Raw genomic sequence first — 27,998 nt, 5'->3', positions numbered from 1 at the left:
CCTCATTTGAGATTCTCTTGGCAAAGATACTGTAGGGGTTTGCCATTTTCTTCTCCAAATCACTTTACAGATAAAGAACTCAGGCAAACAGAGTTAACTGACTTGCTCAGGGTCACACAACTAGGAAATATCTGAACCCAAATATGAACTCAGGAAGATGAATCCTGTTCATCTCTTGATGAAGATGTTGAATCAAGTTCAACTCCTTTTCCCAGAGTCTCCCATGGAGAGGAGTGGAAGGCAGCAGAAGAGTGGCTCCTATATGGACAGCAGGTAGAAAGAAGAGGAGAGTGGGTGATGGAACCTGGAAAATGCAATAACTAGAGAATCAGTCCCTGAATAACAGGGAGCTAAATCTTCCTACCTCATCATGCTATGTTTTTTTCTAAGGAAGTTTGAGTAGCCAAGTAGTGACTTGGTGTAATCGAGAATCAGAAACTATGATTTTTCATTCCTTGTTTATCTCTCTGATTTCTTCTAACTACATGGTAATCTTCTTGAGAGTAGGAAAGTTGTTCACTAACCAACTTGAATTCTAAGACCAGTTATTAGACATCTCAGGGAGGGCAACAATCCAGCTCCACCTCACAGACATTGATACATCTAGCCACAGACAGAAAAACGTCTTAGTTGTTTTAAACATTTTAAATAGTCAATAAAAACTAAATGAAGTGTTACAGAGTCATTTATAAATAGTCTTTTTCCATTTAGTCAGATGATCTTCTTTCAATTGCCTAATTTTAACAAGCTTAAATATAACTGAGAAAAAGCCTGTCACTCACAAGGCCCATACTGCAGTCGTTTTTATTCACGGGCAAAATATTATTGTGTCATTTCAGAGACCAGGTCTAACACCCCCTGCTTTTGTTGTTTTTATGCATTTCAAACAGGCCCCAGTTCTGAGGCCTACGATGTGGCCACCAGGTGATGTTCCTTGAGAGCTACATTTCTTCAAGTCAATGTAGCGTTAGGACCACTCTTGGAAACTGTTGGAATGATGCCAGTTCAGTTTGAAACCACTTCCTGGGCAGGCTTCCATGGATTCTATCGTAGTTACCCCAGCCAACGGGAAATTTAAGCTGCTCTGGAGGGTTGTTGGACTGAGGACCAACATAGCCCTTCCCAGAGTTCATCAAGAATATGGATAACTAGGAGAACCCAACGCAGGGAGCAAAAATGATGGGTAGGTTTTTAGGAAGTAGAGGAAGAAAGAATAGGACTTAGAAAAAAAACAGGATAGACACTTGAAAAAGGCAAAAATATCTGAAAGGCAGCACTCACGTTTTTCATTTTGAAGGACTCCTCCTCTAGTTTCTCCACAGCCAGAATGTTCTCAATAGGAATGCTATAGAGAGGCTGGTCTCCTGATGGAAGTCAACAGAAACAAAAAAGCTAATAAATAAGGTAGAACCTTACTTTATCCACTAATTTCATTGAATGTTTCTGTGTTGACTTCTCTAAAGAAGTCATTCACATTTTGCTTTATAAAAAGGTTTTAAGCTACTCAGTATTTCTTTTTTTGGAGGGGATGGGGGAAATGTGATTTCATTGGTGCAGAGAATTCTGCCAAAGCAACTAATCTGTAGAAAGTATATCCTTCTGCCTTCATTTTTTCTAAAACTTGACTTTGAAATGCTTTTTTCCTCTAAATAATTTAGTAATGGCATTTTTGACAGAATATTTAGACATGAGATCATTCTTTATGAAAAATGGACCAAAAATATTTAAAATAATTATTTTCTAAAAAACAGAGAATGTTGCTTGAGGACACTGACAGGTTAAGTGACTCACTAAGGTCATACAGCTAGTATGTGACATGGGCAGGACTTGAACCCCATGATATTCCTGAATCCAAGGCCTAATCAATTCTCTATCCTGTATTCCATGCTGTTTCTTGTCTTTCTTGGCAATTTCAGTCTTTCTTAGCAGTCTACAAAAGTCTGTTTTGACCTAAGATGGGAAGAATTATTTGGAGGAGAAAAATGGAGAATTAGATACAGTTAAAAAAATTCCCATAGTAAGATATCCAGGGTCTTCAAGGGGCTTGGAATTCTTTGTGACCTACTATCAGACTCTGCATTAGTGTTCTCCTACCTAACCCTAAATTAGTACAATGGAACACAATGTTACTCTTGTGAGTAGGAACATATACGTACCTGATGCTGGCATCTGTCAAATTTTGTACAACAATCATGCCATATCTTTGTTGGAAAAGCAACATAATACTCCAATAGTACGATGAATGTTTATAGAAGGAAATTTAAGTACCTACTTTTCCTATTTAAAGTATAATCTTGAGGCTTAAGTGCTTGAGTGTGTTAAACTTTTAAAATCCTAAATCAATGAGAGGATTTACACATTTTTTCATGTCTTAAATGTGGAGATGAAGAGCTGGAAAAGACCGAGTAGAAGGAGAGGTTAGCTCAGAATCCTAAGCATGAACAAAGAAAGAGAATTTGAAATGCAGAGGGAAGCATGGCAAACAAGAGCTCTGCCCTCTAGAATGCATTAGAAAGAAGAGGAAAAATGGCTGTGGGGTTGAAATTCTTTCTAGAGGTAGCCAGTTTTGTTTCCATCAGCTTTTAGAGAAAACAGCATGAGGAAATGTCTATTGACCCCAGTCCGGTCTTCATTAATCCCCCCTATCAGTAAATTACCTAAAACAAAGTTATAGATTCTAAGCTTCCTGAGGGCAAGGCCAGTCTCATTTCTGTCTTGGGGGCAGTGAGGTGGGACAGTAGACTGAGATTTTGGGCCTGCCATCATGAAGACCTGGGTCCAAATGCAGGCTTAGACACTTATTAGCTGTGTGTCCCTGGGCAAGGCATTTAACTTTTGTCTGCCTCAGTCTCCTTGTTTGTATAATGAGTATAATAACTTCCCAGAGCAGTTGTTAGGATCAAATGAGGTAATGATTGTAAAGCGCTTAGCACAGTGCCTGGCACAAAGTAAATACTATATAATGTTAGCTACCATTATTATCATTGTTGTATCCCTAGCACCTACCACAGCAATGCCATATAATAGGCACTTGATACTTTTTTTAAAAAATGCTTGTTGATTGACTTATCGATAGAAAAAAACCCCAATATTGTTTTTACTCAAGAAACAGAAGCAAAGAAACAGGATACAAAGTGACTGCTTACTAATTTTCAACCTGTTGGTTTTATGGGCAGCCCAGGTGAGTTCTGATATCCTCTTTCCCATTCAATCTGGCTGGGGCTTAAGCATTTTGGGGGAGGTGAGGATGGAATTGTTGGGTTTTCTCTTCAGAAATGAAAAAATCTGTCCTAATTGCCCATGGCTTTTGAGTTCTCATTTCTCTTCCAAGCACTGTACTTAGTGCTTTTGAAAGGTTTTCAAAAGACAGAAAACAATGGAAAAGCGAACCTTTCTTGTTACCTTTGCTTTTCTGATAGGTAAATTCATGATTTGTGAGACGGAACCACCTTTTCTTGAAGTTCTTCATCCCGAAGCGTTTTCTTCCTTGTGCCCTCTTGATCATGAACCTATTATAAATTGGACAGGTTAGTGACATTCATGGTTTTTTTTTTTTAAATAAACATATTTTAGACACATACCACTCACATTTCCTGCTGTGACAAAACTTAAAAGTCCAAGTGTACATAGCCTTCTCTTTATACTTAGAATAATTAGCCAACGCCTATATGTGAACCTGTTTTTGAATTTTAACATTTGGTCGACTTTATTTTAAACTATTACCGTTAAAATATTTAAATGACAGAAACTACCACTGTTGAAAAATTTGGGCTCTACCATGGTGTAACTCTAACTTCAAAAATTAATGGTGGATGGCAAAAGTCAACGGTGGGTTTTTCCAAAAATTTCCAACCCCAAATCCTGACCCTGCCCTCTCTCCTCCTCGTCCCTACTTTGCATCTTCAACGGCGAATTTACCAAATTCTGGTGTAATAGTGAAAAACTATGCATTAGAAACATGCCTCCAGCAATTGTATTAGTACTATGAAGAAATATATTTTGGAAAGCAATATTTAATGGGTTTAAAGCCACTAAAAGCAAACCACTTTCTGAGTATGACACTCACAAGCTACATGCAAAAAGGCTGCCCAGAGATTTAAGACAGTGTGCTGTTTGTCCTCTTGATGTGATTTCATATGGCTCCCATAATCCTGAGTAGAAAGCACAGTGAGGCCTTTCCCCCATTAAGTCAGAAAAGGAACAGATAGAAAGGGATCTCAGTAACAACAAAAGGAGGATTTCCATTCTCTCTCTTTGCTTCTAGCTTGCCAAGGGAGTCAAAGGATGGCTGAATCATCCCATGCCCTTCTAACTTGTCAGACCAGACAAGCTAAAGGAAAAGAGGAAACATGGGTTGGCAGAAGGGGCATCCTTGGCAACCAGGGAAGTTGATTCTTCCATTCAATTCTGGTGACATCTCATGGCCCCATCACCCAGTTATCTGTAACATGATTCCTTCTCCTTAGGGCTTGCGCCATTCTCATAGACCCTTCCTTCCTTCCTTCCTTCCTTCCTTCCTTCCTTCCTTCCTTCCTTCCTTCCTTCCTTCCTTCCTTCCTTCCTATAAAAGTATGGAGAATCCAACTACTCATGTCACACAACAGAGTGAAAGTAGTGCAATCACAAGGACTGCTTCTCTTTTCAAACCTCACGACTTTACAACAAAATAATGAAGAAAACCTCAACCAGAATCTTCCCTCTTTAAGTCCAACAAATGACTCCCCACAGAGCAATGGCCAAACTGAAGGAGGCAGGCAGTGATGGGGTTAAACGTACATGAGAGTTTTTCTGGCATTTGTCCACCAAATATCCAAGGAGGGCTGTAGGCCTTCCTTGTCCCTGCCCAAACTTTAACATTGTACTCTTCAGGAAGTGTTTGGTTTTCAATGAAAAAGCAGAAAAGGAAGACATTGTATTACTTGGAAAATACCAGAAGCAAAGAGAAACAGGATAATTTCTTCTACCTGTGAGACATGTGACAGGTTTAGCCCAAGGAGTTTGCTCATGGCATCTCAAATATGTCAAGAGAACCACAGCTTCCTTTCCCAAGTCCAGACAAAAACATCTGCGGCAGCTCTCATTGGCACCTCACACGTGACAGACCACCACAGGCTAACGGGACGTGCCAAGTGCCTCCTGACATCTTACCTGCAGGAACTACTACCATCAACTGTTTTTAGCACTAGGTTAAGAATCCTTTAGCATAGCAGCCAGCAGGCCAGATGAGAAAAGCCAGAAAAACAATCAGGTATAAGCAAAATGGAAAAAAAGAGTAGATAGGAAAACAAGGCTGGGGATGGTGCTGGCATATAAAACGAACAAATACATATGCATGCACTAAAGAATAAAAACATATCAAATTACATTGGAGAACATGACCTCTAGCAGAGAAGGATTATTGCAAATATACCTTGATTTAAGCAAACCCCAAAACTGAACACCCAGAGTCATAGAATATTCTAAAAAGAATCCTAAGAGATCATTTGGTTCAACCCTCCCATTTTGCAGATGAGGGCATGTCTCAAGAGAAACAGAGGGATTGCCTTAATGGAGGATCTCATCAATGAGAGGACCTCCTCCAACAATAATATTCGCTATGGGGTTTCTTGACATGCATGGCTTCCCGAATGCCAAAAATATACCCAGTTATTAGCTAATGGCTGAACATGCTGTGGTATCTAAATGTCATGGAATATTACTATGCCATAAGGAATGACAAATACATGGCAGTTCTGCCTAAAATATACTCCCAGAGACTGCTAAATAAAACAACCTCATAGCATGACTGTGACTGACACGGCACTTTCCACTTGTGCAGTTTACCAGTTGTTAACAGAAAGGAAGGATGTGTGGATATTGACTTGGATAGGATGTATGTGTGCTAACTTTGATAGTGAGTTACTAACATTGTCTGTTGTATTTGACAAGTGTTGCTTCCTTTCAATAACATCTTTTTTTTGGTCTTGTTATAGTCAATGTGTATATCATTTTATACAAGCCTTCCTCCATTGCCCTGAATTTTTACTATTCATCATTTTTTTGCAGCACAGCGATAGTCTACTACATCCATAAACTTCAGTCCACACACATATCGTACATAGAACACAGCAGACCACTGAGTGGAAATGAAAACTCATACTGTTATCAGCCCCTGACTGTAAGCTTTATTCACCTCTTACTCATTCAACAAATATTTATTGACCACGCATTAGGTGCCAAGGTATTGCCCTGGTTGCTTCACTCATCAGTCATTTGAGCTACTTCTTAGAAACTTGTGGCCAGGCTCAAATTTAATACACTAGGATGACTGTGTTTGTCTATGTGTATGGCTTCTAGCTTGAGTCATTTCAAGTTCTTAAAGACATAAACTTCCTAAGCCACACAACCCAAAAGAAAGTTGAAGTTCAAGGTATTTCTGTGACTAGATAGTCTAGCCTCTTTTCTATCTTATCTATTAAGCCAAAACAACACTTAAGTAATTTTAAATGAGGTATTGCCAGCACATGTTAACATTAAATACACTCAAGATGGAAGCCTGGTCTTGAAAATGACCTATATGGGCTCTACGTTCAAGTTAGTGATGTCTCTACATGACTAATATCAATGAGGAATATCCACTGTTGAGTACAACAACAGAATTCAGGCCAGTAGTGAGTTCCAAGAAGTGGGGCGGTCAGTGTTGTTTACTCTTTATGAAAACTTGATGTGGGGATGAGAAAAGTCCTGCAGTTCCTTAGGAAAAAACTGTTGGGCATGAAAGCCAACGCCATAGATGTGGAATTTTCCAACTTGGCTTCTATGGAAAAGGGGATCAAAGGTCCCAGTGATGATTCCTATCATGCCCTTCAAATCACCACAGTAACAAGTCTCATTTCCTCTCCCAATAAGGTTTCTAGATAAGAAGATTGGGGAACACTATAGACACGAGGCATTAGGATTTCAACAAGACATTTGATAAAATTTTTCATAAGACCTTGTGGAGGAGACAGAGAAGTATGGTATAGTAAGGAAACCTGTTTTGGGTTCAATAAAAATATAGAAAGAGTTTTGATTAAAGAATCAGAATCCACCTGGAGGGAGATGCTTGGTAACTTACGTCAGGACCCTGGTACTGGCCCTGGCCCTCTTTAAATTGTATGTATGAGCACAGAGACATAGTGATCCAATCTGCAATGGGGAATATCTACTAAGTTGTACGACAAAACTCAGATTTGGATGAAAGCTTGTTAGGGAAGAACTAAAGAGATTGTGTTGCAGAAGGAGCATTGAATTTGTGATCAAAAGATTTAGGACTGAATCCTAACACCATTTCTTATTTACTGCATAACTTGGGGTAAGTCATTTAACCTGAGGGAGACTCAGGTTCCTCATTTGTAAAGTGATGGAATTGAACTAAAGGATGTACAAGTCTTATTTTGCTCTAAACCCTAGGATCATATGATTTCCTCACTGTGAATATACCGCACATTGATACATATGGAAACTCTTCTACAGCATGGTGATTGATTGATCTTCATGAGTTGTTGTGCCAAATAATGATGGCCAAAAGGTGTGTGTACATAACTATGTGTGCATAACAATACAAGTTGAAATATAAAAATATATTTCATATTTAAAATATGTATGTAAATATATATATAATATGAAGATATTATATATATACATGAGTGTATCAAATCTTGTAACTAACCTCTGGGTGATGAGATCAAATTTAGCAGAGATAAATATAAAATGCTACATTTCCTTAAAAAAACCCACACAACCATTTGCAAGGAGGAGAGGAGGAAGCCCTGGCTTATTGGTCACATGGAGATTTGATTCCTGCCTGTCAAGAATGCCACAGGGGGTATTTTATGCTGGGTAGGGTGTGAAACTAGATGACTTTTAAAGTCCCCTCCAGGTCTCAGAATCTATTATTCTATGAAATGTGTGCTTAATAAGCCTGAAATAGTAGGAATGGAACTTAGCATTTGGTTTGGAGTCACTTTGAAAACTGACTCTGTTACTTAGTCTTTGAGCAAGTTGGGCTTCAGCCTTTTAATCTAGAAAATGAAGGGATCTTAGCCCCTTTCTAGTGCTACACACAGGGACTCAGCTTTTTTTTTGTATCATGGATCCCTCTGGCAGTTGGGTGAAGCTTATGGGCTATTTCTCAGAGTAATGTTTTTAAATGCAAAAAATAAAATGAAATACATAGGATCATAAAGAAAACTAATTATATTAAAATATAGTTATCAGAATATTTTAAAAAACAAATTCATGGACTCTCATCTCTCCGTTAAGAACTCCTGATTAAAAACCTCTTAGTCCAGAGGTCACTTTCTTTTCAAGTGGAAGGCAGGTAAGGGCTTTATCTCAGTGATATGGATTGAGTATAGTATACTTTTTAAAGTAGCAGAATATTGGACTGTAGGGATCACAAATCATTGAGAGTTTTGAGTTCTCTGGTAACTCTTAGAAGGAAGTGTTGGATAAAATAGGTTTGAGGAATTATCTACAGATTTAAATTATTACTGCCAGCATTGAGTTCCATCAGTTGATGGTTGATTTTTCTACTTGGGTTTGGATAAAGACTAAAACAATCATCTCTATAAATCATTGTTTTGCGGTTCCAGATTTTCCCTTGGCTTGTGCAATAGCTTGGACAACCTCCACATCAGAATTCTGGCTTTGGGCATTTTGTGGCTTATTAATTAATTTTGCATTAACTGTGGCCAGGCAAACTGGAGAGCTGTCATTTGACAGAGGAAAATAGATTTTTTAAAAAGGAAAAATTAAAAGTGGAAATGGAGCAAAACAATATTAAGAAAAGCCAAAAGGACAAAGGCAAGTGACTCAGATTTCTCTCCCCTCCTGCCCACATCTCAGAATTTCCACTTTGTAATAAACATATAACCTTACCCTTCTTTAAGTAATATAGGTTGCTCTATACTCTTGTGATCTCTTCTTCCAGATGATGAAATCAGATCTAAGAACTTAAGTGGGAAAAAGTCCAGATGGAAGGCAGGAAGGAAGGAAGAAGAAAGACGCTGGTTTAGAATGTTCATAATAATGAGCACAAAATTACCCAAAAGGAGATATGGGAAACCGTTTTGCCCTCCCTCTGAGATCATCTCCCATTACACTGACATCACCTCCCACTTCACTGAGATCACCTCCCATTTACATATCTTTGCATGCAGTCTCCCCCACTAGAATGTGATCTCCTTGAGGGTAGGGACCCTGTTTTTACCTTTCTTTGTATCCTCAGCAATCAGCACAGTATCTGAAACATAGTAACCCCTAGCTCTAAGGACGCCTACTCTGAAGGAAGTGAAACAAAATCCCATGTTGATAAAAAAAAAAAAAATGAAGCAAGTGCTGTTTTGGAGCATTTATATTTTAAGAGGAGACAAAGGGCTAAATTTCTAATTGGGGAATTTAAGATCTCTAATTTAATTTAAGATATCTAATCTATGTAATTGGGGGATTTAAGATAATTGGGGAATTTAATCCTATTGGTGGTCTACGGGGCTTTTGGGGAGCTGGAGTCTTCCTAAGTTCCGGAAATAAAAATATCTTGCCTGTCAAAAAAGTTTCCTTCTTTAAAACAACTTTCTAAACCTTTAATTTCCTCTGGGATTTTAGCTGCTTGTAATGGTAAGCTTATCTGTCACTATAATTGAATAGCAACTCACAGTTAAGTTTGCTTTTAGAAGGGGAGTGAGAAATAGTCAAAATTGTTTTTAATCAAAAGCTGAACTTAAAGGAACTTAAAAATTAGTCATTTAAAAAAGTTTCATTGTAGGCCTACATCTTTTGAGCACATAATCATTGAAATATTTAATTCTAGAATTTAATATTTTATTCCAGGATCACTTAATTCTAGTGTTATTTTTTATCATGGTGCTAAAAATAACACATATAAAATGCTCATTTTTCTAAATTTACCTGGGACTTAGCTATGATTAAACACATCATGAATTTTTGTAAGCATTCCATGTGTAAATGAAAAAAAAGACTATTCCTTGCCCCATCTCCTGTCCCTTTCTACCTCTTGCGTTTTGTCAAATCAAAACTAGCCTCTGTATTGGAAAAGACATAAGAATCTCCTGTCCTATGGCTGTAGTCACAATTCCCATGACTCTGGACCAAAACTTCTTTTATTGGATTACTACTCCCTTACACATGCTACATCCTGCAGTTAGAAGGACAAAGATTCTCTCATTTTTTGCATTTTCATTTCCCTCTCCTCCTTAAGGCCCAGTAGAGTAACTGGCACATAATTAGTACTTTATATATGCACTAATAAATGTATTTTCTATCAAGTTCTCTCTCACATTATGAGAGAAGGGTATTGAAATGATTTACTATTATCAATTATCTATCCATAGCTATCAATTTCTTCTAAAACACACCATTTAACTATTTTCTTTGATATGTATTCTTTAAAAAAGAATTTTGAATAATTGTTTTAAATAATTTTGAAAAATTATTTTAAAATTCTCTTTTTTGAGAGAGCAGATTGGTCACAGGGGCAATTAGAATGCTTGGTGTTTGGGGGGGGAAGGGATAAAAGGGGAGAAAATTTGTAACCCAAAATTTTGTGAAAATGAATGTTAAAAGTTAAATAAAAAAAAATTCTCTTTTTTTCTCAATGCTTTCTGACTAGAATTTGGCATCTTCAGATAAGAACAATGTTATTTCTGCATTTCTTGAGAAAAATAATGCGATAAATTAAAGTCCAAACTCTCAATTGAACTGTGTACACTTATCTGCATTAAATGAATTTCATGCAGTTAATATTTTGTTGATTCCAATTTTTTAGTCTATTGTATAACCCTTTTTCCTTTCTGTTGGAGTGTTCATACCATCTAAACAGCAGACTTGTCTTCTACCATTCTTTGTTAAATTGCCAGCAGCTGAACTTTAAGGGAGAAAAGGCTCATTTTTGACCTTCAGAAAAATCACAGCTAGTGGCTCAATGTTTTTGGCAGATATGCTATTATAGTCCTGAGAAACTTCTCAGAGACCTCTCTAATGATGGTCCAATCTTCCAAGGATGTAATACTCTGCAATTCATGTAAAAACAGAGGCAGAAGGAAGTAGACTTGTAGGGGAGGGACCAGGACTAGGGGAGAGTAAGGCTAATGACAATTAGAAATAATGATCTCAAGGAAAGTGGTCAGAGAAGGAGGCGAAAGCAGTGACATGATGAAAATATGAGTGTGGAAAAGACTGAGATGTATAAAAAAAAAAAGAAAATTTATAATAAGAATTGAAAGGACAAGGAGAAACTCAAAATTCATTCAAAAGCCAGGAAAGAACAAGTATGAGAACAATGTCCTCTGCGGGGAGGAAGGTAGGGAAAATATGTATATGTATACGTACATATGTTTAAAATGCACAAATGACTAGACAACCACTGAATGATTACTTCTATTACTTACATTTTTTACTGCATCAGCATACTTCTGCTCATTGAAGAAATCATAGAAGGTAGCCATGTAAGACTCTTTGAAACTGGCCTGTAACAAAACAGTTGAACTATGGCGTAACTGTGCTCTTGGCTCACCCTGAACACAGAAGACTCCAACAATACTTAACCGAACATTATGGCAATTCAGAAATGAAAAGAAGAAAAGAGAAAGGGAGAGATAGCACATCTCACTTTTTAAAATCATTGAGTAAATAGCTGACGAACTGCTGATATATGAATTTTAGTACTTTATAGAAGTACATTAAAATTTGTATATTCATCAAATTTGTATAAATTTAAACCTATTTTTAACAGTTCTGGGGGCATTAAATACTTAAAGGAACCTTATAAAGAATCCTTTAGTAATGTTTTAATAAAATAATCCTTTAATTGATTTTTAATTATGGATTTTTATACATAAAGTTTTTAAAATGAGAATATTCCTCTATTAGCTAAAATTACAATAATTTTAAATGGTTTTTAGAAAATAACTACATTTAGAGGTCTAATTTAATGCAATTATTTTAAAAAGATGTATTATTTTTTGAACATGAAACTATTTGAAGTCTTCTACAGTCTTGGATTCAGGCATAGATCCCTGTCCTGTAGACCTTTTCCAAACCAATAAAATTTGGGGAAGACTGAGTAAATGGAGAATGTGACAAGTCACTGGTTACAGGGCATTTTGCTAAAAAAAACTAAAACTTATTTTTTTTTTTAAGTGTTCCGTTTCACTTATATTTAGAGAGGGTTTCCAATTAAATGGTAGGTGGTTATATACTCTGTGATTCAGTAAGCTCATTTTCACTTAGAGCCGAACCATTGCATAAAATTCGATAAAGAAGAGAGCAGAGGAAAGAAAGGTGACAGGAACCCATTAACACTCTGAAATGAACCTGAAATAAAAGTTTTTGGTGAACTAGATATAACATGGACTTGACTCATATCTCATGCTTTTTGGAAAAGAATGAAGTAGACTGAGATGCCATCTACCTCCTTTTCAGCCTCTGGTTATTTTGAACAAAGCCTGTCTTTACCTACATTTCCCAATTAAAAAAAAATTGTTGTTGTCTGAAAATTAAGAATGCATGTCTCCAAATACCACCATTCTTACCAGCTATTTCTAGTGTGGGACTGGCAATGAAGGCCTGAGGCAAATAATAAAGAAGCAAGTACTCTGTCTCCTCACCTCATACACCCACATGTACAAACAACATTTTTTAATACAGGTGAATCCAGGTTAAAATAAATTTTAAGGGTAGTTTTACAGAAAAGTTAAAAAAAGAATAACCATTTCAGAGGCATCAGTAGAAGGGGCAGGGGAACTACTACCCTCCTTGCCTTGATGACAATGATGTGTTGTTATGGGCCTATTAAATGCATAATGGTTCAACATTTAATATTAAATCATCCCTTTTCCCTCCCCCTCCTCCATGCCCTGATCAAACAACATGGGGTTTCCCAGAGTCTAGCACTAGACCATTCTCTCCAATGGGCCTGACTCCTAGGGACAGCTCTACTAGTAATAAAATTGAAGTGAATGAAGCAATAAGTCTTAAATTCTGAATAATCTTTTTCTCTGCTATGGGGAACAAAGCAAGCCAGAAAATCAGTGAGGTCTGGCTATCTTCCAAATTTACAAATAGAAGCTAGAGAGAGGTAATTGGTGCTCACTACAAGAACAAAGTACTTAAATGTCAATTGATTGTTTTACTTTGAGAAAGTAGAGTGCTCCTAACAAAGTGTGGAAAAAAAGGTAAGAGACTTACAGATTTGGATTTGGATAAACTTCCCAGGGTCTGTATAGTCTTGGAGATAAGTGTCAAGGTTCTAGAAGTCTGTGGGTCCTATGAAAGGTAAGAAAACAGAAATATTATACAATGGTCCAAATTTAATACAAAGAGTACAATATTCATGGTCGCAAATAGAGGGAGAAGAAATGGAAGTTGTGCCAGATTTTACATTTCTAGGCTCAAAAATCACTGCAGAAGGTGACTGCAGCCATGAAATTAAAAGATGCTTGCTCCTTTGAACAAAAATGATGGCAAATCTGGACAGCAACCTAAAAAGCAGAGACATCACCTTGCTGACAAAGGTTTTTCCAGTAGCAGTTTTCCCAGGCTTTGGGAACTGGACTATAAGGAAAGCTGAGCATCACAGAATCCATGCTTTCAAATTATGGTGCTGGAAAAGTATTTTGAGAGTCCCTTGGACAGCAAGGAGATCAAATCAGTCAGAACTTAAAGAAATTAATTCAGGCTATTTGCTGAAAGGTCAAATACTGAAACTAAAACTTTAATATTTTGGCCACATAATAAGGAAACAGGACCCATTGGAAAAGACCAATGTGGGGAAAGATTGAAAGTAAAAAGAAAAGGGGATGGCAGGAGATGAGATGGATAGTGTCATGGAAAGAATAAACATGAACGTGGACAGACACAGTGGACAAAAGGGCTTAGTGGGCTATGGTCCGTGGAGTCAGATACAACAGAACAACTGACCACCGCCAACAACACAACAAACTACAGTTATCCCTTCCACATAGAAGAGGTGGTGGGGAATGGCACCCCACCAATATGGAAAACCCACATAAAAAGGTTTGGCCCTTCCTTCGTACCAGAGAAGAAGACAATTATTATGGTATTAGAAGATAAAATATGCTGATATTATATGAGTTTCTAAATTTTTTCTGTCTTCATATTGTCTGTGGCTTCCACAAAACTCTCCCAAAATTCCCATTTAATTTCTTATGCTGACCCTACCACGATGTATTGAAACCCACATGTGGGAGGGATAAGGGTAACTGGGACTGGCCCTAGAGATGTGAATCTTATCAAAGTTTGTATAAACTGAGTCAAGTAGTCACATGGCCAAATATTTAAATAGTATAGAAATACATATGCCATAAAAATAGACTTAAACACACAAATATCTAAACATATAACATATATGTCGTGTGCATACAAAAGAGGCATCCTGGTGGATTGGAAACAAAGCTAGCCTGAGAAGTCAGGAAATCCTAGGTTCAAGTCTCACCCCCACGCATACTGGCTGTTTCAACCTAGTCAAGTCACCTAGGCAACTATCTTATGCAATTTAAATTGCGTAAACAATCGCAGACCTTCTTTGGTAGAGGGAGCTTCCTCTCTGGGAAATTGAAATCACAAGTCAGGACCAGGGCAAAAAATGCACAAACAACATAAATGAATCATTCATAGTGCTATATTTAGAATCAGAATATTGTAAATTAATTCTGACACCCATGTGAGTAGGGTATTCACTATTTTCCAAAGGAAATACACACACACAGCTTCTTCCAGGTTACAGGATCCAACTGGGAGCTTTGCAAAGCTCCTACTTATCTCTCCAGATGATGCTCTGTTATTTTAGGTTTACCTTGTGATATTCAAATGACTTTGTGGTTTTAATGGTGAAGGGAATTCTCTACATGTGACAGCAGGTGCCATGAGACAGGGAAGTCATTTTTCTTTCCAGTGGGGATAAGTGTCCAGTTGGGAAAATATGTGGAAGTACATGTGTATGTGTATGTGTACACACATACATATTACATATACATTATATACACACACACATAATACATACTGCATTCATACATATATATCCTTAATATTTGGTTGTCCTTGAAAAATCCCAGTGGAGACAGGGTGTAGATCCCAACTGCTCATTTTTATGACAAGGCTGCTATGCCACCAAGAACTTTTAAATCTATCATTAATCACTGTCACAAGTATGCCACCATCAGAGCTGATAAAAGCTAAAATCAAAGGACAGATAAGTTCCATGATGCAATCTATCTTTAGTCAGGCATGAAATAGCAGGGATTTGCTATATTCATAATCCATTTTGTAATAGGCTGATCTCTGAATCCTGCAAAAGATCTTTTTTACATCTCAATCTTGTACCTTCTAACAAAGGACACAGAGAACTTGGCAGCAAGTTCAACCTCATCTGTGTTACAGAAAAGGTCTGAACTGACAGGGAAGAGAGAAAAAAAAAATCCCCCCAATACACATACCGTATGATGAGGGGTAAGTTGAAAAAGGTTTGGTGAAAGGATGGCAGGAGCAAAGAATCTCAGAAAAATAAAGCTGCTCACGGCAGTGTATCTCACATCCAGGTCACCTGTAACCAAGAAAAGTCATTTCATCTTGGACTCTGGAAGATAACGGGAATTGAAAGGACTTTGTTACTTGGTGGAACAGATACAGTGGGGAAACTCTGACGTAAGTATGATCTTCAAATCCGAAGTTCTCATTGGAGAAAGCTTCATCTTTGGGGAGTGGCATCAGGGCCATAAGAGGTGTGCCACCAATACATAACCAATAAATACTATGTGTGAGGAAAGGAATAACCACTTGCTCTTGGAAGCTAGCCTTTGGGCTCCTGGAACTCATGAGGCATTTTCTCTCTTCAGTAGCACAGATAGGCACCTTAGTTATCTCACAGAGTTAATATTTGTTTTTAAAGGGTAATAAGACACATTACCTTGTCTTTGGCTAGTTTAGTCCACGGCATTTAAGAAACCTGAATTTTCACTGTGGAAGGTTGTGCTGTAGTCAACTGAGGTAAGAAAGACTGAGGGTTTCCTAAGCTATCAATTCTTAGGTCAACAGAAGCAGCTTCACCTGTTACTAAGAGGTTCTGTGGCTTAGATTAAATTACTTTATGGTGCCCATGTGGACAAATATACAACCAGGCCCATTTATAACATGGATTGCAGTGCTGGCTACCTACACCAAACATGTTTTTGTGGAATAAGAGAGAGGACGGAATTTCGGAGGCACCTTAACTTGCAAAAGGAAGATCTCTTTGATCATGCTGGAGATCTCTTTCAATCTGGAAGCACTGAATGACTGCTTCTAATAATCCAGGACTCTTCAAGCATCTTTTCATAGTGCCCTACAAAGTAACCTGGTGTGACTGAAGCTATTACAGCTGATAAGTACGTTGCCCTTGCTCTGGGAGATAAATCATTCCCTCTCTTGGGAGGGAGAACCTTGGACAGAAAAGGATGAAAGATGACTTTTTAAATACTGTACAACAAGGCAGGGCCATGACAAATCAGTATCTCAAGCACTGTAACTGGACCAGTCAGAAATCTCTCTCCCCTCTTTTCTTCCTCCTCTCACTCTGCTGTTCTAAAAGAGTGAAATGATACACACTTTTCCAGAGGATCCATTTCACTCTCCTTGGAAAGGCAGCAACTATACAGGTCTACTTCAATGGAAGGGTATACTGTGCAAACACAATACCTCTAATTGACAACAAGAGACTGCTGAGGAAATTCCAAGCGGAAACACTAAAAGAAACAATTTATCTGAATTGGAGGGTAGCCAAGATGCAGAATAGGTTCCAATCCTATGAGGAAAGTGCCAGGAATTCTTTAATGGTCCCAGGGAACTAGGAGGTCTTGTCTTTTTTAGGTGCATCCAAAAAAGGAAAATAGGAGAGAGTACCTAGGGAAACCCTAGGCAAGAGGATAAGTTGCCCCCATCCACCTCCCTGCAAGATTAAAAAGGCAAACCACTGATCTGCCCATCGTATCGAGTTGTCTAATTTTGTCATTTTTATGTAGGACTCACTTTTTAAAAGTCACCATTAGAACTGAGAAACATGGCAGATAGAAAGAGAATTACACCAAAGGTGTAATTATTTTTAACCAGGGTAACTACATTAACAGATATAGGGAACTCACCTTGGAATCGTTTGGCAGCTGATTCTCTCAGGGAAAAGAAAATATCGCACATGACGGTTGGGCAGCTTACCCCGGATTTCGTGATAACATTGAAGATGCGATCGACATATTGCCTTAGGTTTTCCTGCAACATATTTCAAATGGATCCAAATATTTTACTGTCATGTATCAAATATTGTTTCATAGGATTTGGAACAGAAAATGACCTTAATGAACATCTCTTTCATCATCTCCACCATTTTCCAGTAGCAGGTAGACTTCTTGAGGGAAGGGATTAGTTTGATTTTGCTTCCCTGTCCTCAGAACCTAGAGTATTTGCCTTATACGTAGTAGGTGCTTAACCAATGCTCTTTGAATTGAATTGTTTCATCTTGGAAACTGTGGTCCATGGAGACTAAATGACTTGGCCAAAGTGATACAGCTAAGTAGCAGAGCGATGAATAGAGCCCAGGTCATTCGACCCCAAATTTGGTGCTTTTTCCCCATGCTACCCAGCCAGGTGGCACAGTGGATAGAGTGCTACAGCTGGAGTCAGAAGACATGAGTTCAAGTCAAACCTCAGGCCCTTATCAGCTGTGTGTCCCTAAGTAGGTTACTTATTTGCTATCTGCCACAGTTTCCTTTTCTGTAAAATAGGTATAATAATAGTACCCATCTCAGAGGGTTGCTATGAGGGCAAAATAAAGTGTTCACAAGATGCTTTGAAGGCCTTAAAGCCTAAAATAAATTCTAGCTATTATTGTTGTTACCCAAATAGTATCATTATCCCCATTTCTCAAATGGAAACTATCAGAACTGTGAAGGTAAATGACTCACTCATAGTGCTGCCACGCTGAGCCTGGACAGGGAGAAGCACCAGTCCAAAGCCCCAGATAATATGGGTTAAGGTCTAGGAAATAAAAAGCAAATGAAGAGAGTAGAGGAAATCCATTGCACCCACTCAGAGACAGCCTTTCTGAAGTAGATAGGATCTCTGAAGCCATACAGGTGGCTCATGACGAAATGCCAAGGTTTTAAGATGAGGATGCTTCAGTCCCTCCAGTTTAAATTGGTATGGTGTTTATTCCCTAGTAGAGAAGTATAAAGTAGCATCAGGACACCCGATAGTCTTGCCCTCAAAGTCAGAAAATCAACCTTCTACTCTCTGAATGCACATAACAAGGCAAATGTAATGATCATCATCATCATTCACTGAAGAGAAGGTGAAAAAAAGAGATGTGCTCCTCCCCCCTAAGGATAATCATCTATGCCGCAAGTCAGATGCATCCATGGGGCGGGAGCTGGGAAGCCTGGCTGCTAAGACCTGCCTCTGATACTGCATGCCCCAGGAAGAATCACTTTCTCTGCCCTTCAGGGTCCAGATGAGGAATAATAGGGATATCACTTCTGTGCCCACCACTCTTGCAGAAATATCGTGGGGATGAATGGGAAAAGAGATATACTTTTTTAAAATTATTACCGAATGAGAAAGGAAGGACACCTTTGAATGGGGAGGGAAGTTTAGTCCCTTAAGGAATGAACTAATCAAAGGAAACTTTTATGAAGAGGAATTTGTAATGACCTCCTCTAGATATCAGGCATCAGAGGATGATGACAACGATGACGATGATGATGATGACGATGATGATAACAGAGCTGAGAATTTCAATCACAGGTATAGGCAGAGCAAAAGATTAAGATAAAAGATGAGAATGTGAAAAAAATTGAGAGCAAAAAAGAGGGAGGATAAACAGCAGTAGAGTCTTTTAAAAGTAAAGTGAATTAATTTAACTTCAATTAAACAAATATTTATTAAGCTCAAACTATGTTGAAAACACAGTGAGAAGTACTGGGGAAATACAGAGTCCAAAAACTCTACCTTGGATGTAAGATACATACACAGATAGCTATAACATAAAATGATAATTGACACGTGTTACAGAATACATGTGAGTTAAAGAAAATTAAATTTGGAAAGGAAGAGGAAAAATAATGCTAAAGAGCTTAAGGGGAAGGGTAGGAGTGAATATAGACAAAATAATAGCCTTGAAAATAGACAAAGGAAAGAAGGAAGGATGGTAGAATCACAAATCAGAAGCTAGAAGATATCCTAAAGGCCATCTAATCCAACCTCTTCATTGTACAGCTAAGGATGCTGAGGCCCATGCTTAAGCCAATCAATCAATCAACAAGCATTTATTAAGTGTTTACTATATTCTAGGTACTGGGAATAAGAAAGATAAAAGATAAAATTAAAAATTAAATTAGTTAAAATAAAAATTAAATTAAAAAGATAAAAAAAAACCCAGTTCTTGCCCCCAGAGAAGCTTACAATTCTACTGTGGAAGACAACAGGTAAACCTATACATATATACATAACAGGTCATGTGGGAAGTAAGCATTGGGGGATTTGTGTCCAGGTCCTTTGGCTCCAGAACCTATCACTCTTTTCACTGCATCATGATGCCTCCCCAAAGGGAAGGAGAAAAATAGGGAGATGAAAGAAAAGGAAAGAATTCTGAGAAATAGGAAAAAAAATGGTCTGATTTAAAATAATTTCATTTGTAAGACTAAACAAAAAAACTGGCAAATTACACAGATTTAAGAGGGATGTTAGTCTAAATGAATTGGAAATGGCAGAAGAGTTTGTAAGTGAAGAATAATAAAAGACAGTATAAAAGGACACTGCGGTGGCATACATGGAAGATGGAAGATTAATGGGGTTGTCTATAAGAATTAATATTAGTGAATCAATTATCGTTACTGTCGTTTGTTCTTTCCTCTCAAAGAGGATCATGATGTCAGGGAGGTGATGCCATGACATTGAAGTGAATTGGATTTAAGTGAGAAAGGGCTGTGCCAGTTTATCAGCCTCACTTTCTCCTCTGGAGTGAATCAATAATCAACTGAGAAGAAGAAGGGAGAAAATGGGGAAATGATCAAAGGAAACATCTCTGGGACACGAAAATTTATACAAGAAAAAAAAATAGAGGTAATTAAACAAAATTTGGCCAGAAGAAAAATCTTTTATCTGCATCCTCCCAAAATAACTAGTTCTCCAACAGTGATTCTCTCTTAGCAAAATGACTTGGAAATACCCCTCTACTCAGACTACCCACAGTAAAACAAGAGGCCGTAAATTGTCCTAATGCCAATAAAATGATAACCAAGGGACTGGATTTTCAATTACAAAATGTATGTATAGAGCGGGGAATAAAGTGAGGGGAGTGATGTCTTACCATGTTGTTTTCCAGGTTCTCTCCATCTTTTAACTTTACTGGATCAATTTCACAAGGTTTGTGGACTTGGCATATCTGGAAGGAACATTTGCACTAATGACCCCATAAAGAGAGTATCAAGCATATAGAAAGAGAACAAGCTTCATAGACACCCAGTACTATGGCAGATGCACAGGAATATTCATGTCACACCATTCAACTGGTCACTCCACTTATTCCAATGGAAGATTTAAGCAAGTACAATCAGGGTTTTTCCAGGAATCTGACATGCTTGCCTACAAATAACCAAATTCTCAGGCTAACAGGTTGAAACTAATTTTTACTCCCCTAATCTCCCACATCCCCTATCTATCTTGTTAAAATCACAATACTGCTATGTAACAGCTGATCCGTGGCTAAGCTTTGCCAAATGCGAATAACAATTTCTGTTTCATTATAGCTAAACCCCATTTTGAAAATGTTTTTTCCAATTGCTCAAGGCAGAATATCACTTAACATGCTACTTCATATGCAAAACGATCATTTGGTAAAATCACTCAAGGGGGAAATACTTCTTGACAAGTTATCACAGTTAACAGTTTAGGTAGGAAAGTGCTGATTCACTTGGAAAGGAAATGCAGAATCTAAATTTGTCACTCAATTACTACCCTGGGAAAAGAACAATGACATTGTACTGGAGAGATAATAAAAAGTCACCACACGAAACAGCTGCAAAAGATATCGAGCAGCAGCCATACTGCTTTAAGAATGCAGAATGAGTGGGAGTCCTTGTTAATGACAATGAGATTTTTAGTATTAGCTCATTCTGTCTGAGGTTGAATGTTTGTTTAAAGGAAATTTTCCCAAACATGGGAAAAGTGGCATGAATTTTTGTCAGATTCTTAGGGAAACTTCCTCTTCAATAACACAAGTTCAGCTCTGCCACTACAGTTAAAAAAAAAAGGTTAAACAATGTTTATTAAGTGCCAGCTGTATACAGAGCTGTGTTCAAGGTAATGAAAATACAAGGATTTTCAAAGGATTCCAAGCCTGCCTGGAAAGAGTTTACATTCATCTAGAGAGGATAGGATGTATCTAAAGTACAAGGTAGGGAGTAAATGGGAAGCGGGGGCCAGGGAGGTGGGAAGAGAAGAGATACAGATAAAGTGTTCTGGGAAGATTTGGGGAAAGACAATTTTTAATCAGGAAAATCAAGGACATTTTCATGATGGCAGCTGAGCTGAACCTTGGAGGAAGAGCAGAATTTTAATGTTTCAATGCTAAGATTTCAAGCAAATCCCTACTTTCCATTTAGCACTGCTAAAACGACAAAAATCATCAATCCCCATTCTCAGAAGGCTCTCCAGGCTAACAGTCTTACCTCCTCTATAATTGGTTTTAATGTAACTTGAAGATAATGCATCCCTGCCAGCTTCATTGTCTCATCAATGCACTTGGATGTTAAAGAATTTCCTCTGAAAATGGTATTTGGGTCTCTGAAAAAGAACAAATTTTTTGTAATTTCACTTTCTTATAAAACAAAAGAAAACAAAATGCCAAGAGAAAATTTTTTAAAAATTCCTATCACAGAAACCTGAGATTGGGTTGTAAACATGCCTCCATCTGAGGGAGGGCTGCTGAGAAAATCCTTCAGTACCGGTGAATTTCAGATTTTTAATAGACATTTTCAACTATATTTGCTGATGCTACAGTTAGGTGTTTTGAGATTTTTTTTTTTCCTGTGTAAGACATTCACCAGTTTTTCTCAGACCATGAGGGAGATAACGATCTTGACCACTGTTCACTTATCAACTTTTTTCTTCTGTGAACTTTGTATTACCAAAAGAAAAAATAATTTTTTTTAAAAAAGCAGTAGATTAATGGTTCCAGGAATAAAATCTCTGGTTGATGGGAAAGGCACTGCAAAATTCTATACAAAATAAACTGCTCAGTGCAAGCCTTAGTAAATACAGAACATTCTAGAATAGTCTGTGGCAGTTGGGCATTGTATATTTCCACCAATCTTTGGCTCCATTTGCACAGACTTCTTCACAACTGCATTTAAAGGTGGCAATTTTGGTTACCACCTTCATCTTTAGGCTGATCAAAGGATACTAGAGCAGTGAAAATGGGGAGGGTGAGTTGAACTCAGACCTTCAAAGCAACTAGTTCCCAAGATAACTACATATATAAACTTTGCTCATTCATCAAATAGTTCCCTGAAAAAAAGCCTATAGTAAAAAAAAAAATCTGTGATTATAACAGGAGAAAGTCTACACTTTGGCCATTTTTTTCTTTTTCAGTTATCCTTTGTTTCTTCTGTGAAGCACAAAACAAACTAGCTGTGTGACCTTAGGCAAGTCACTTAACTCAGCCTCCAGTTTTCTGAGTTATAAGATGAGGGAGCTGGACTAAATGGCTACTATGGTCCCCTCCCTCTAAAGTTTTGATTCTTTGATCTACACATATTTATGATGATTGTTTTACAGTTATCCAATTATCCAAGCATAGGAAAGTCTGTGCTTCACTAATTTTTTTTCTCTAGAGTTTCAATATTCTTATCTATCAATTTCTAAAAGTCACATAATAGAATGAAAAGAGATCTGGACTTGGAATCAGGAAATCTGACTTGAATACCATCTCTAACACATAGTAATTGTGTGGTTGAGGGCCAAGTCTTTAAAACACTATGAGTCTCATTTTCCTCATCTGCAGAATGGGGGTAACATTGCATTTGCATCACTAACACCATGGAATTTTTTGTGAAGAAAGCACTTTATAAGACCCAAAGTACTCTACGGTAATATAAACACTCTTTCTTCAATTCTGAAACATTGGAATTTTGTTCTATTTTTTTTCTGTTTATACATGGGAGTGGGTATTTGAAACTCACTGAGTCCTCCTCACTTCAGCACTGGCAATGGCGCTGATGAAAGGCACAATCTTGCCATAGTGTAAGAAGAGGCGTACAAGTGGGATCGCGGCTTCGTGCTTTTCTCTACACACTTCTCCCAAAATATGGGCTGCAGATGCAGACACAGGCTGGCAAGGAAAGAAAAAGGAATGTTCAGAGAGCAAGTGCCCAGCAGGCCATGTTTTCTTAGCCCCGAGTCAGATTCCCTTGAAGAGATAATCAGAGTGCCCCTGGGAGATTGGATGGGGAGGCAGACACTAGAGGGTCCCTTGAAAAGAACATTGGATGAAGATTTGAGTCCCAGCCTTGCCTTTAATGAGCTGTGAGATCCTGGATAAACCACTTCACCATTATCTCAACCTCACTTTCCCCATCTGCACAATAGGGTTGGCTTAGATCATCTCTAAGGTGTCTTCCCGGGCAGAGAAAGCACCAGGCCTGGACTCAGGAAAACATGAGTTCAAATCCAGCCTCAGACACATACTAGCTGTGCGACCCTGGATGAGTCATTCAACCCTGTTTACCTCAGTTTCCTCATCTGTAAAATGAGCTGGAGAAGGAAATGGCAAACCACTCTAGTATCTTTGCCAAGAAAATCCCAAGTGGGATCATGAAGGGTTGAACATGACTGAAACAACTGAATAAAACAAAACGCTTCTTCTAGGTCTACGATTCACCAAACGTGAGATTCTGGGATTTTTTAGTTCCACTTGAGTGTCACCTAGTCACCAGAGGGCAGCAATTAGAAAACAAAATGTTCTGCATCTGAATTCTCCCTCATGATCAACATGTTGGTTGGATATGAAATATCAGGGTTTCAGGGAAATGAGAATGATGAAAATCTAGTTAAATAGTTTCTCACTCCCCACCCCTTTCTGTGGTATTACCATTTCCGGCCACTATAAATACACCTTTCAGGTGAAAATGAAAACACAAAACAAACCCCCCCCAAAATTGTATCTTCTGAGGAGTGAAATTCAGTTATTATTTTAAAGTATCCCTGAACACCACTGACTCATTGCATGCCCTACAAAAAGAGTTGTCAGTCAGGCAAGTCTTCCTTTCCCCAGGACCTCCCATCTCCTAAGTCCAAAAAAAAATAAGTTTTATGAAGCGAAGAAAGCAGGTTGCATTTTTTCCCCCACATTCAAACACAAAATTAGGAAGTTGTACACACTGCCTGTGGGTTCACATCAACGGTTCTAACTGCACTAGGCTTGGGTGTGTCTTTCCTTGTAGCCAGTATGGGCAGATAATAATCTCTCAGTGAGGTACAAAAAAACAAGAAAGTAGGAAAGACACATCTTGTAAAAATCATAAATATGAAAAGGAAGCAGTTGAGGCAATCTGAGAAGTTTTCAATCTCCTCTGGTTGGCTGGAGAATGATAAATAGAAATGTTTATGGCAATTTCAGAAAGGTCACTGGTAGGTAAACCAGAGGTACAAACAAGCAAATTACCTCAACATCTGCAGATTTTAACAGGAGGTCTCGAAGAGGGCTGTAATAATCTGAGGAAAACACATGATCTTCAGTGTAAACCACATTTAATCTTAGGGAACCCAGGTCACCTGGTTTCAAGGATTTACTGCCATTATCTCTGGGCTGCAGGAAATACCTGGAAAGAGAGGGGAGAAAATCAAATGTGGATTAATTGTATCTTAAAAGCTAGGGGTACTTCAAGTTCTGTTCCATTACTTTCAGTCATTTACAAAGCAATTTGTAAACCTAGCTCTCAGCATTGGTCCTCTTTGAAAATGGAAGGGTGAACAATGAGGAACCTAGTCCCCAGGTGTCTGGTGAAGAAATACCTCTGCAAAGGAAGGACTGACATTGGAGGAGAAGGGGCCAGTTCCACTCAAATCAATTAAGCAAACATTTCTCAGTCAGGTCCCAGGTGCAAGACATTGTGCTAGGTGCTGGAGCTACAAAATTGAAAACAAAATAGTCCCTGCCCTCAGAGGGGTTACATTTTCCTTGGAGACCACAATATGCACAAATACAAAGAAAAATGGTTTAATAAAGAACCCTATTGCCTGGTGTGCTCATGAAAGGCTTCTTAGAGAAGCTGAGTTGAGACTTGAAAGAAGAAAAGGTATCTGAGAGGCAGATATGAGGAGGACATATATTCCAGACATGGAAATCCAATCATGGGAGGAGACAGAGGCAGAGACGAGGAATGAGTATGTTACAGGCATGAGTAATAGGCAGTATGAATAGAGAGTGAGAAAGTATTGAGTCTGGGAAATGTCTTAGAGACCTGTACAGCTGGAATAGAGGGTTCACTCTGGGGTATAGTGTGAAATAATGATGAAAAGATAGATGGCAGCCAGATTATGAGGGGTTATAACGTAAAAGGCAGGCTAAGAAGATATATTTTATCCCACAGGGAATGGGGAATGACTGAAGGGTTTAGAGCCAGAGTGACATGGTCAGATCTGAGCCTAAAGAAGCTTCTTTTGACATCTTTGAGGATGATAGTTTGGAGAAGAGAGAGAATAGAAAGAAGGGAACAGTGAAGAGTGGACAGATACATAACATGTCATAGACAGGACCTGGCAATCGTTCAGATATTGAACAGGGTTCATGGGGGAACTACTGAAGAATACAGGTACCCAGACAGTTCCAAGTGAAAATCCTTCTGTATCTCAGAAGATCTATGGCTGGGAGTGGATTGACTCTCTGGGTCCCTTAACTGCTTTGTTGGTAGTTTTACTAGTAACAGTCATACATTTATTTTCAAAAGAAAGGAAATGAAGAAAAGGGAAGGGAAAAGATGGAGAAAGAAGACAGATGAAATCAGGGTGAATCAAGGAGAAGTTGAGAAGCAAAAGAAGGGAAGGAAAGAAGCAGAATGAGTAAAGAAAAGGTGGAAAGGACTAGGCAAGAGGAAGAGGAGGAAGAAGAAAAGTTAGTAGCAAAGAAAGTTGAGTTTTAATTATTTTAATGACTGTAGAACAATCTTTATTGCTAAAGAAAAGGTAATCCAGTTATACTTTCTAGGGTTTGGTAATTTTTAGAAGTAATTTGGTGTTCTTTTTTTCTCTTCCTTTCTCTATACCTTTATCTGAGTGTGGCCCATTTCATTTACCATCAGACTTTGTGAATGCAAAGTGAGTTTTATAGGATGCTGCTTTAATTCCTCTTTTCCTGCCAGTTTAAACATTCCTTATGAAAATGTCTGAATTCTCTCAGTGGAATTTGTATCTGGGGCATCTAAACAAGCTTCAGGATGCATGGGAAACTTAAATGGGCCACCATACAAAAGACACAAATTTACATAGCTGTTTTTTGTATATACATGCATAATACACACATACATATATGGACATGCATGCACGCACACACACACATCTCAAATGTCCTGTTGTTAAGGCTGGGGGTTTCTTTAAAGACATATAATCAATTCACCCTGGAGCAAATCCAGTAACATGGGCCCATTCCAGTCAATGGCTTCATGGGATTAAAATGTAAAATCTTATCCAATAATTACAACCAGAGTATACTCAATAAAAACACAAAACATAACATGAATAATTCTCTCCTCAACTAGATTGTAGCTCAGATATTGGGTTCATATTTTCTATTTCTTTGGTATCCATATTCCAACACTACCACCACCATCACCCTTCTGCCAACAGTGTGGGATCTCTACTCTGCATACAGCAGGCACCCATAGATTATTGTTTACTGACTGATAGCTATGCCAGCAGGCACTCTCTTAAGTTTGCTTTGATGCTTTGTTTAGATGGTGCAGATCTCTTTGCCTTTACACAAGCTGCTTTCTGCGCCTGAAATGTGCTCCCTTCCTACAATGTCTCTTTGTTCAATTGTTCAGGCGTGTGTCTGACTGTTCGTGACCCCATGATCCATACTGTCCATAGGGTTTTCTTGGCAAAGATACTGTTTGCTATTTCCTTCTCCAGTAGATGAAGATATTTCCTCCTGAGTACGGCCACACCACTCAGTCCCCTACACTAAGCAGCCTCTCTCTTACAGTGCATTGTTTAAATAGCATTGCTACTGGCATGTAACATAGCAGCAGTGATACAAATTTGTTACCAACAACACTAAGTTTTGGAGTCAGGAAGACCTGAGTTTGAATCCTGTCTCAAACCCTTACTTGCTGTGTGACTCTGGGCAAGTCACTCAAGCCTGTTTGCCTCAATTTCCTCATCTGAAAAATGAGCTAGAGAAGGAAATGGCAAACCGCTCCAGTATTTTTGCCAAGAATATCCCCAAATGGAATCATGAAGAGTTGGACAACTGAAAACAACTGAACAACGAACTAGCATGTAACAGTAGCCGTGACACTAACTTATGGCCAATTCCATGAACTTCTCGAAACTGTTTTGTCATTCTACAGCTGAGGGGAGTTTACCTCTTCCTCCTCTAGAAGTACCAAAACTTGGGGAAAAATAACATTTGAACTACTCTGGTCAGAAATATTTATAAAATGTATTACACATTTCCTTGCTTTCTCAAGCCTGTTATAAAGAAAAGTTCATCTTTGTTTTTGATAACTCAGGATTATCAAACTCCCCAGAGTCCTAACTCTCCCCTTCACTTCATCACAGAACTTCTAAAAAGCAGTCAGTGCCCCCTTCTCCACCACCAACTCACTGGGCAGTCCAGCTTCCTCCTGCTCCATTGAAACTGCCACCTCCAAGGTCACTAAAGTCCTCCAAATCACTCCATCCTAGACTTTTATTTC

General features: G+C 38.3%; 1 protein-coding gene across 3 annotated transcripts in view; it reads right to left on the bottom strand.

Annotated features, from left to right (window-relative positions):
- The window catches only part of RASA3 (RAS p21 protein activator 3), a 283,743-nt gene that overhangs the window by 23,735 nt on the left and 232,010 nt on the right, over positions 1 to 27,998 (bottom strand). For 2 of the 3 annotated variants that reach the window (XM_072621862.1, XM_072621864.1), the window contains exons 10-20: positions 24,746 to 24,902; positions 23,265 to 23,413; positions 21,753 to 21,867; positions 20,393 to 20,467; positions 17,175 to 17,298; positions 15,495 to 15,601; positions 13,228 to 13,305; positions 11,430 to 11,507; positions 8,902 to 8,975; positions 3,391 to 3,509; positions 1,282 to 1,364 (exon numbers count right to left, since the gene is read on the bottom strand). In XM_072621862.1, coding sequence (XP_072477963.1) covers positions 1,282 to 1,364; positions 3,391 to 3,509; positions 8,902 to 8,975; positions 11,430 to 11,507; positions 13,228 to 13,305; positions 15,495 to 15,601; positions 17,175 to 17,298; positions 20,393 to 20,467; positions 21,753 to 21,867; positions 23,265 to 23,413; positions 24,746 to 24,902 — 1,159 coding nt within the window. The remainder of the gene's footprint in view (positions 1 to 1,281; positions 1,365 to 3,390; positions 3,510 to 8,901; positions 8,976 to 11,429; positions 11,508 to 13,227; positions 13,306 to 15,494; positions 15,602 to 17,174; positions 17,299 to 20,392; positions 20,468 to 21,752; positions 21,868 to 23,264; positions 23,414 to 24,745; positions 24,903 to 27,998) is intronic. The other variant, XM_072621863.1, reaches the window with a different exon arrangement.

This window comes from Notamacropus eugenii, chromosome 6, assembly GCF_028372415.1.
Source record: "Notamacropus eugenii isolate mMacEug1 chromosome 6, mMacEug1.pri_v2, whole genome shotgun sequence".
Taxonomy (NCBI): Eukaryota; Metazoa; Chordata; class Mammalia; order Diprotodontia; family Macropodidae; genus Notamacropus; species Notamacropus eugenii.
This window is presented reverse-complemented; position numbering and strand designations above follow the sequence as displayed.